This window comes from Gossypium hirsutum, mitochondrion (genome assembly GCF_007990345.1).
Source record: "Gossypium hirsutum mitochondrion, complete genome".
NCBI classification, from domain to species: domain Eukaryota; kingdom Viridiplantae; phylum Streptophyta; class Magnoliopsida; order Malvales; family Malvaceae; genus Gossypium; species Gossypium hirsutum.
Window position 1 is genome coordinate 657,645 of NC_027406.1, and position 10,940 is coordinate 668,584.

General features: G+C 45.9%; 1 protein-coding gene and 1 non-coding gene across 2 annotated transcripts; both read right to left on the bottom strand.

The window, feature by feature from the left end:
- Positions 1 to 81, bottom strand: trnM-CAU. Its single transcript has one exon. It is a non-coding gene; the product is annotated as a tRNA-Met (tRNA).
- Positions 82 to 3,552: 3,471 nt separating this feature from the next.
- On the bottom strand, positions 3,553 to 5,860 carry ccmFC (cytochrome c biogenesis FC). Its single transcript has 2 exons — positions 5,088 to 5,860; positions 3,553 to 4,132 (listed from the first exon to the last, which is right to left on the bottom strand). The coding sequence occupies exons 1-2, from the start codon at positions 5,858 to 5,860 to the stop codon at positions 3,553 to 3,555; spliced, it is 1,353 nt and encodes a 450-aa protein (YP_009153954.1).
- Positions 5,861 to 10,940: the final 5,080 nt, after the last annotated feature.

A 10,940-nucleotide genomic window follows, 5' to 3' on the forward strand; every position in this document is an offset into this window, starting at 1 on the left:
GGGGTGGTAGGCTTAGTAGGGCTCGAACCTACAATATAACCGTTATGAGCGGTACGTTTCAACCAATTAAACTATAAGCCCCTACGGATCTCTACATGCAATTTGCTCACTTCGGGAAGAGCGGACGGAAAGGGGGCCTTTGCTCTATCTGCTTCTTCCTCTTCCCAGGAATGAACAATTAGAAAAAAAAAAAAATGATTTTCTTTTCTTATTGTTGATAGATAGATATAGAATATTCTATATCTATTATTTATTAAAATAATATAATAATTAAGCAAGCGGCCCTTTCGCGACTCAAACTGCCGGTACGCTTTCCGGCTCGAAACGACTCAAACGGGTGGGGGCTCTATATTTGCTTGCAATGCCGGCTGTTCGCGTTTAGTTAAAAGTAGAAGTAGAGGGCGCCCTTTGCCCCACACTTCAATAAAAGTAAAAAAGTCTAAATTTAGTAAGAAAAAGTACATAAAAAGAAAGAAAAACTTAGTTACGGGAACCGAAGGTTAGGCCGACTACTTACTTTAGTATAGCTAAACCTAAAAAAGTTTATTCCTACCCCCTTTTCTTCCCCTTTCTGTCAATGTTGCCAATTCCCAGAATACTAATGTACCCTCGTGCATACAGTTGTCCAACTACTTTCTTCTTCCGACTTTTTTAGCCACTTCCGCATCTGTCGTATTCGGGAGAGCTTGCTTCGTGTCGGAGCATTTAGCAATGCCCAGCAGCCTGGTGAGGGCTGGCTGCCCGGGGACAGGTTAAGGCAGGGCCCGCTGGGCTTGCTTCTCATGAGATTGGGTGAGGGAATCGGAAAGGGGCTCATAAACCAGGCGGGCGGGCTTTTGGGCACGCGGAAAAGGGAAAGTGGATGGAGGGTGCTTCTCAGCTAGAGTTGGGGGCGGGGTCGCTATACTATAGTGGCTAGGGTGAGTCTTCCTACACGGCTGGACGCCCGGCTCTAGACGAAGCCGCGGGGGTTACCACCACATCCTCTCCCGATAGACTCGAAGCTCTTCATAGTCCGGCGGGGTAGCAAATTTTCTCTCAAAAAGAGACAGGCCGGAGATAACAGAGGAAGGTATTCGGTTCAAAAAATATACAGCAGTCAAAACAGCTTCAGCCAAAAATTGACTAGGGACAGAAGCGGAGAGCAAGAGAGAGCGAGCTGTCTCCAATATATGGCGATGCTTCCGCTCGGCAACTCCATTCTGCTGAGGAGTGTGGGGGCAGGATCGTTGGGAAAGCGCTTTGTAAATGAAGTGAGTTGAAGCAAGCAGAGTTCGGAAGGCAGCGGAGATATATTCACCTCAAGAAGAAGAACGGAAAACCTTGATTTTAGTCCATTTTTTCATTCTTCTGTCAAAAATGACATATACGGCCTCCTTTCGATAACAGAGAGGCAGAATGGGTTTCGGACACAAGATCAAAAAAAGAAGTAGAAAAAGCGTCTTTAATATTAATAAAGGAAGGGCCGAGTCTTTTCTCAGCTTGCAACCCATACAAGTAGAAATCTCAATGTTAGGTACAGACCCCAACATTCCAGTAGAAATAAAATATCTAAGTCTTGGGCTGGAGACATGTCCTAATCTACGATGCCACAACAAAAAAAGGGGAGTAGAGAAAACAACACCAGAAAAGGTAAACGAAGTTTCTCAAAAAGAGAGCTTGCCAACTCTACGGTCCTTCCCAATCAATCCCTTACTCCATAAGGCCTCTCGCATGATCCTCTACAAGACAGGAGGTAGGAGATAAGTGAATATAAGCATTTTCTTTTTCAAGCCGGAAAGAAGATTCACTGAGAACAGAAAGATGAAAAAGAGCAGAGCATATTCGATGATAACGAGAGAGAGTACCAAGACTAGTTAGAGGGAATTGCTCGGAGTTTGCAGTTTAAACTATAAGGAACTTAGATAGAGAACGAAGAGAAGAAAGAAGTGAAGAATCACCAGTCATATTCTTCGATGCACCCGAAGAAAGTAAGCAGCCCCCTATGTTGTAAGCATAAGGGGGAGCAAATACCTGTTGCAGAGGAGGAAGAGATATGACAAGACGGATTCAACCTCTGAATCTGCTTCCGCTGTCGTGGGGTAAAACTATCTGTGTCGGGCGTGGGAGTGCTCCTAAGATCATAGAAGTAATGCTTCAGAGGCCCTATGGAGTAAGGGGATTGGAAAGTTTCCGATTCTGTAGGCGTCTCTGGGAGAGCGGCAAGATGAGCTGTGTCTGACTGTCGACGAGAGTTTGCATTCTGCCGCTTTCGAGAGTCTGCAATCATGTGACCCGGCTTCTTGCAATAGTGGCAATCTTGGACATGTTTCGTTGGCCTGATGCACCAGCAGAGCTTCCAGATTGAAGATTCTGACCATAGGGTCGATGTCCCGAAGCATGTTCGGCTGGTCCCATAGAAGCCTAAGCCTTCGGTAATAAAATAAATAGTATAGCACACTTCTTTCTTTATTTTACCTATAAGCTAAGGCATGTTCTTCATGTTGCAACTGATAGAAAGGTGAAGAATCATCCTGAGAATCAAGATTACTTTTTTTTTTAATCTTTAGCAGTCGAAAAAGGGGTGACGGTGTATATGAGGCTCAAAGGAAGTAAACAAGTCATCCCATTTGAAGCTAAGCACTTTTCATCTTTTGTAGGAAAATCCCCTTCTCTAGTCTTGGGAAATTGAGCGACCCATCCACATAAGCACAAGAATTTTTCCCGCGCAAATCATTCTTCATCGCATAAGCCCATGACAAGTCATTTCCAGATGCTTCTTTCGGAAGAGCACGGGAAAGCCTCAATTTGGTGGGATCAAGTCCAAGCAAGGCGTGAGCGGAAAGGCAAAGGGAAGTACATGGGACAAGATGCGATCGAGGTTGCAGGATTCATTTCTACCCGAACATTAGACCCAAAGCTTGTTCCAAAGGTTTCACTTCGCTTTAAAGGATAGGAGGGAGAGAAGCGTACAAGAAAGCCCCTACTCCTTAAAAAAAAAGTAGCAGAGTTCTACCAATTGTTTATTTGCAATGGCTTGAACGAATCCGACGCAGAATCCCTTGCTTGCTTGATAGGGCTTGAGGTTATAAATCCAAGATGAAATCTCGATGCATCAGATGTGGAAAGTGGCCTATCAACTAGCTCTAAAGGCCGAGGAAAAGCTAAAGAGAAGGACCACAAGGGGGCACCGAAGGTGATAGGGGATCGACCTCTACAATCGGGCGAGGAAAGAGACCCCTTTTCCCTTCCCTCAATATATATGGCACGCTTTACTAATATAATAGAAAGTCAAGGCTCCATCCTACTCGTTGCCCAGAGCCTTGACTTGAGCATTGTACAAGCGCTTAAGGCTCCTTCGGGCCATGGCCACAACTATTATATAAGGCAAGGCTTGGAAGCAAGCTACCAGCGCTTATCGGCGAGAACTAGGCTTGGCTTGGTTAGTAGTGCCCGCCCATTTTGTCTCGCCCGCCTTAGGCCCATGAATTCTTCAGAGCGGGGCGGCAGGCCGGCGGACGGGGACCATCAAAGAAGTGCCTCGACGCGCCGCAGCCACTACTTTGACTCCTTTTATGCAATTATGAACTCCACGGAACTTTCTCGATTCCAACGCAACTTATCCTTTTGGAGCTGACGTAACAAACTACGCGAGCCTCCCAACGAAGCCAACATAAATCCGATCCAAATAAAAAAAATAAAAGGAAGTTTCATTATGGTGGTATACCAGCCTCCAGTTCTGGAACTTCCAGTTCCAATCGAAGCATATAGATCCGTAAATAGATTTGTATGTATAGCCACTTCAGTCGTGCTCGTCGTTTCTCGAAAGTATCTTTTTTCTGGGAACATGGTTAACCAGAAATTATTATGTTTACGATTCTTCATCCACCGATGCAGAAAATGCTCCAGTTTTCCATTCTCATATGAGGCCGGAAAGTTTATTAGCAACGGGTCGGCACGAAGTGATTCATCATGCTCAAACATGAGCCGATCGTTCGTTAGGGACGGTTTATAGATCATCAAATTCCCACAAATGGAATGAAAAGTGGGTGCATGTAAATGATCGAGACCTCGCAAACAACAACGCTCCTTCCCCATATGGAGTTCGGAACCCAAAGGCAATCGTTGAGTGAACTGTATCTTCTTTGTGTTAGTTGACCTAAACCGCACCATTACTGCTGGGGTGGGGCTCGGCCTCCGAACCGTACGTGGGACGAGTTTCTGCCTCATACAGCTCGGGCCGAAGACCGGGGGAAGTTTAGGAGAGATGGGGAGACCCAGCAGCTGCCGGTCGGGGCGGGGATAAGCTTGTGAAGAAGCGAGCTTATCCCCCCAAAAAAACCGATCCTATAGCGCTAGCGCTTCGCGTTCTTTCTATTTTATCTCATTTCATTCCGGGATAGGCGGCTAATACTAATCTAATAAGTGAAGTAGTCGTCGTCTGACCAATTGGCTCGGACACCAGACCGCTCGTGCCCGCCCATTTTGTCTCGCCCTAAATGGAATGGCTCTCTTAATTACGCTGCGCCCCGACCCGAGTCCCCACGTCCGCTCTTCTCCGCCCGCAACCCAAGAAGTTGGCTTTGCCAACACAACATTAGGGCCGTCCCCTTCATTCTATGCTGACCCCGGCCCGGGGCTGGCTTTTTGGGAAGCCCGTTCCCACCGCGCTCACGGCCCGGCTGGCCTGCCAGCGGTAGTGGGAATTCCCCCGTTCCCTGGTCAAAGACTTGGTCGGATGCGGGATCTACTCCACGAGGAGCGGTACGGACGTAGATGATATCATCACGACCTCTCTTTTCGTACCGCTAGGGATGCTTAACGCCACTTCGCCAATTGGCGTTACCTGCGCTTTCGTGTCTCTCAGTGTGGTCAGCACTGGGTGTTTCCGAGCAGCGAGGCTTACACCCATTCGCATTAGTTCATCCAAAGTTCCTTACCCTTATGCACGAATTATTGAATAAGCCATCTTCCTATCAAGGTTAAGGAGTCAACTGAGCATCTCAGCGGCGGGATTCAATACCCGAATCGAATCAGAGTTCACGCCGCCCGCCCTGAACAAATAGGAGGCGTGGGCCACAGGTCGCACATAAGCCGCCGGGTCGCACGACAGAAGAACACCCAACATACAGATGCACACTCCCCCATGTGAAATATTCATCTTCATTGGAGCTTTTTGGTAGTAGTCGTGACCAACAGCCATAGCCATCAGCTGTCGGCTCGTTGGTAAGGCAAGAGCTTCAAGCCCGATTTCTGGTGGCATATCCCCTACACAAGCACCACCCGACGAAGGGGGGACGGGGAAAGCTACAGGCCCAAAACCTTCGACCCTTCTTTCTAAATGGGGGTGCCCGGAGCACCTCATCTTGTCATTTCGTCGTTGCTCATTCCCGTTAGGCCGAAGTGTTTGGCGTTTCCTTCTCCGCGCCCGTTCATGCTTCGCTGACCTATCGCGTGGTAAAAAGAAGAAAGTACGAAAGAATAGTAAACGGAGCACACCGCAGAAAGATTCTAAATATGAGAAGTCCCCCTTGGATTCGAGAAGAAGAAAATGAAGAACAGGAACGAAACGAAATAAGGCGTTTCTAGCTCTAGTATCGGATGAGCTTCTCCCAATTATGTCTGGTAATAGAATAGGGCGGCTTGCTCTGACCAAGACTCCACTTTTTGCTCTGTCCATGGAGCGTATGAATTTCCTGGAATGTAGATAGACCAAAAGAGGGAATGAAGAGATAGGAATAGGAATTATAGTACCATTGGAAAAAGGGGCACCCGTGGAAACATCTCTACTGACGAACCATTTCAATAGTACGGGTGCTGCCGTGCCACGAGGCACGACCATAAAAATAATAAAAAAGAAAAAGTTATGTAGTTGGACCATCAGCTCTATCCGTTCGAGTTTCACTTCTCTAAAGAAGATAAGACGCTAAAACTGAAAGTGTTCGCAATGCATACCGAAAGGATACCAATGAAGCCGACCATTAATGACTAGTTCGAACACCAGGAGCGGTCTGATCCCTTATTTGATCAGATAGACTGCTCTTAGAAACATAAAACAAAAGCAAACTCTCATAGTTCGGAGCCCAGCTTCAACTACTTCTTCTTAAGTGAGGTTTCTTATAGTTGAAAATTCCTTCTCGGGGTCTTCCTTTCTACTCCTAATGGTAGTGCGCATCTCAAACTATGAGGGGCCTTTGAAGCCCGCACCACAAACTGCTACAGCATAAACATAGGCTGGTAGTATGAATTGTCCCAAACTGCATAAAAGCTTATGTCTTCATATAGGAAGAACCTCCCAATAGCTCTCCTAGCCGCTGCATGCAACCTCTGCGAAAATACTGATTTCATCGAGGGTTGTACTACTGTTTTCTTCAAAAGAAGGAAAAAAGAGACTCAACTTCTTTTTCTCGTAGCGCCTGATGCAGAGAGACCGCTCCGCAAAGATTCCCCAATACCACTGTCATCAAAATCCTCCGTACGACAGCCCTGCCCTCTCTAGGCTAGGCTCCTCTGTTACATCAACTAGATCCACTCCCACCGAAAAGAAATTCCTTTTTTTGGCCAATCCTAATTTCAAATAAAGCACTCTTCCTCATTTGTTTCTCTTTTATTGCCTTCTTTATTAGTGAAGGGGATCCTCGAGAAAGCTCTTTGGCCAATTCTGTAGAATTTTGGCATATGGCGATGTTATTTCCAGCCAAACATGCCAAGTGGAATTTCAATCTTATTTTCCATTTTTCTCGCCTGAGTACTTGTTGCCGCAGAGCTTGCATTGGACATTTGATCTATCAAATTTGGTGGCAAACTGCCAACAAAGGTCTGTTGGGTTTCTACTCAGTTGATTTGGCTGTCTTATTAGTTGCTGTCTTGAATTGGTTGGGAGACACAAAGGGGCTGCTCCAAAAGAGATGTTACAAACATGGTATCAGAGCCTTGATTCTGCCAGCCGTGGGTGTGGGAAGAGGTGTCCTTTAGATACATGCCAACTGTTTGACAAAAGGCGCTTTCAATATCAGTGAATTGGTGCTTCAGTATGGAATTTGGTCAAACCAGCGGTTAAACGGTTTTTGAAAAAGTGTCATAGAGTTTCAGCTAGATTGAGACTAAAAGAGCTGTTAGCTAAGCCTTCGATCTTCTTTGCTTCTCCTTCTCTGTATAGGATCGATAAGTCATATCCGTTTTCCTATTTTATCTTTTCGGCTGGTTTTCTAAACACATTTCCAAGGGTCCTTAGCATTCGTAATTCTTATCTAAGAAACTAGAAAGAGAGAGGTTAGTTAAATAAGCATAAAAATAAGAGTAAGGGGGCCCCGGGGGAGCATGGTTTGGCCATAGACGCGGGATTAGGATACCGCTATTTGACGAATCCTGTTTCCCAGCTCTCAGTCCTGTTCCCTTTCACGGAACACTTTATAGATAGGCTTTTTTCTCCGATTGCAGCTTACTATTATAATGAGTTATTCAAAATTCTCTCGACAGGTTTGAGAGCGCAGGGGGAGACCAGAGGTTTGGAACCCTGAGCCTAAGGCCTTCAATGGTGCTCGGAGTTCCAAGGAAGGCCTTAGGCCAACGTGTTCGATGTCTAACAGTTTTTCAGAGTGGCTCATATACCGGAAGCAGATAAAGTTAGCATTACTTCCATGTATCTTGTGGGTGATGAAAAAACTATGGTGGAAACCCAGAGTTGAGGATTCTTCACGCCAACCTATCACCGATTGGCCAGAGATGAAACAAGAGCTGAGAAAGATGGTTTTGCCGTGTAATGTCCAATGGCTAGCAAGAGACTGATTAAGGCGTTTTAGGCAAACAAACGGGTTCAGTTAGAGAGTAAGTATATGAAGAGCTTCCAATCTCTGATGCTCGAAGTGGGTAGTATAAGTGAGGAAGAAAAGCTTTACAACTTTATGCTGGATTTCAGTTGTAGGTTCAGAACGCACTGAGGAGGGAGAAAGTGAATAACCTCGCTTCAGCTATCACGGTAGCAGAGAGTTTAATGGACTTCAAAGGAAGTTCAGATGGGGCAGACAAGAACAAAAACTCTAAAGGCAAGAAGAAGTTCAGTGGGAAGAACGATCATGAAGCATCAACATCCAAAACAAATGTTGACAACAAGGGCAAAGGCAAAGCGCTGGATCCCGGGTGTTTCATTTGCGGCGGTCCCCAGTCCGAAGAGAGAGAAACTCAATGCCTTGATTGCTGAAGAAGACGAAGCGCCGGTTGAAGAAACCACTTCGAGGGTCAATCCACTTCAACTCTGGAATTCCATTAGACAAGAGAGTCGATCAGATACTAGGCTAATGTTCGTGAATGTAAAAGTCAATGGACAGGTTGTGAGGGAAATGGTTGACACCGGTGCTACTCATAACTTCCTTTCTGATCGGATCGTAGCGCGGCTAGGCCTACGGGTTGATAAGGGGAACAGCAAAATGAAGGCGGTGAACTATGAGGCGAAACCTATTGTTAGGGTAGCTAAGATAGTTCCGCTACAGATTGGCGAATGGTCTGGAAAGTTTTACTTGATGTTGGTGCCGTTGGATGACTTCCACTTTATATTGGGTTTGGAATTATTGTGGAAGACAAGAGTTTACGTTTCACCGCGTCGAGGTGGTATCCTGAAATGCGATAAAAGTCCGTGTTTTGTTCGAGGGTCATAAAACAGAAGAGGGTAAAGTTGGTTTCTGCGCTTCAGATTCGTGATAGTGCGCGAAAGTGGGCGGCTTGCCCCTAGACCATAGAATAGAGCCAACGGTGCTGCTTCGGACTAGGTAAGGTGTCGAACCTCATGTTTTCGATCTCAGTAGCTGAATCTTCTGGATTTGGTAAAAAAGAAACTAAACCCTCTGCCCTAGATTCAGCTAAAAAGCTAGCTCTCGCTTCATCTGATGCTTCATAAGTTTTAGATTTGAAAAAGCCCTCCTTCCTAAACAAGTCAAAAGACTCAGAATCGGGATCACGGTTGTTGGAACTCTTCCCCTCTTCAGCGTCTGTTTCGGCGGATGATTCGGATTCTGCGGATGCGGATTACTAAGCCGCGAGATCTCAGGATCTAGCTAGATAAGACTTATTACACCTTGGGGAAAGCCCATACGGTAAAACGAGACCAAGTCATAAGGAAAGAATTCTTGTTGCTTCAAAAAAGATCTGGCGAAGAGCACCAGTGAAGTGAGGCACGAAAGGCTTTAAAGAGCTCACGCGGATTATGCCTACCTTGGCTACTGGCGAAGATGGAGTCAATTTACTTAACCAAAGCCATACCTGAGTGACTTAGGAAGCGGCTTTGTCTTAGCTTTTCTACCTTCTGCCCGATCCTTTCATGGAGGAAGGGCTTCGTACCGTACTCGAGCTTTGGATCAATAAGTGCTAGCGCTAGCGCGCAATGGCTTAACTCTTTCCTAAAGTTTGCCCATCGTGGGACAAACACTCGGTTGCCTCTCGAAGATGAAGAAGAAAGTTCTGAAGCCGCGCTTGCCGCTGAGGAACACGATGATGGCAACTCATGGTTCTACGACATCAGAAACTACCTCAAGGATCGAAGCTTCCCATCCTATGCTACGTCCAAAGATAAGGAGATCATCAGGCGCATCGCTACGAGGTATGTAATCCTATCACACACACCTAATAATAAAAGATCTTTTATGATGATATTATCAATAATATAGTGACGGTATCAGTGGTGGTCGCGTGTGGTAGTCGTATGCTTGCGAAGAAGATTCTTCAAAAGCATACGGAGGCTTAGCACGCTAGGAGTGGGAGTCAAATCATTCCCTCTCCTCTCGGTCAAAGATTGATTGGCGAGCTCCAATTTTATACTATGAATATGAAAGGAATTTGCAAAATTCCTTTTTCCCACTAGGTTCAATCAAATCAATGAATCTTCCGGCAGGCAGGGTTTTTGCCCGAACGGAGTACTGTCTCTCTAGCTTGTAGTCAAGCAAGCAAGTTAGGCCTAAGGAACGGAATAACCAAGAAGGGAAAGGAAAGATCGGAGTACATTACTCTTATCTTTCCCTGGACGAGGCGAATCCTAGCATAACGTAATGAAAACTCACTGATGATTAAGAGATAAGATATAGGGCAGAAGAAGATCAGGCACGCAAACCAAGTCTTTCCAGTCGGGGAGTTAGAACTCTGAAGGGTCTCCTGTGACTTTCTCACCATTTGGTAGGCATGCCAACAAGATCTCATGAGAGCTTTGAATCAATCAGTAAGCTCACTCACAATCTACGGCTCAATTAGCACTAACAAAAAAAAAGGGAATTAGATCCATCTCAGGGAAAGGTAGTGATTGAGACGATCCAGCGGCGTGATTCTATGCTCGACTCAATTTGGTTAAATATTCACTAATTAAATCACTGTTCTTCCCCTTCAAAAAGCTTAGCTAAATGGCCTGCCTCACTTCGCGCGCAGGAATGGATCTTAGCTGTATCTCATAGGTAGCTTCTATAGAAAAAATACTCATCCCTTGGTGCGCATGATGGAATATTATCTTCGTCTAATCACCGAGGCCACATGGACTTTCTCTGGGATTGATTGATTCCCCTTAGGTGGATTGGTTGCTGCGCAGCTAACTACCGACCCCTCTTGTTCTGACCCCTTCTTTATAGGACTTGTTAGTAGCTCGAGGTCTGTCTCCTTGCACACCCCTCAAATCCCAATTTTTTGAGTGTTCCGCTAGTGTTCACCCGACCCCTTTCTCCCGGGCGCTCACACGGTAAGCGACCAGGGCCTCGTTCCCTAACTTCTAGCTAACCAAGCTTACACGATCCTTCTTTGTGCTTCCTGCGCTTCCGATTATGGAGCTGTACCTAGTTCCGGGCCAACGAATGAAACAACTGCCTCTCTCTCTCTCTTTTTCTCTGATTTCGTCCGTCGTTCTACGATATTTTCTCAGCAAGTCATACTAACCTGGCACACGGAGTTTTGATGGCTTGTCCCCTTTTTCTTTTTTAGAATTGTTCCAG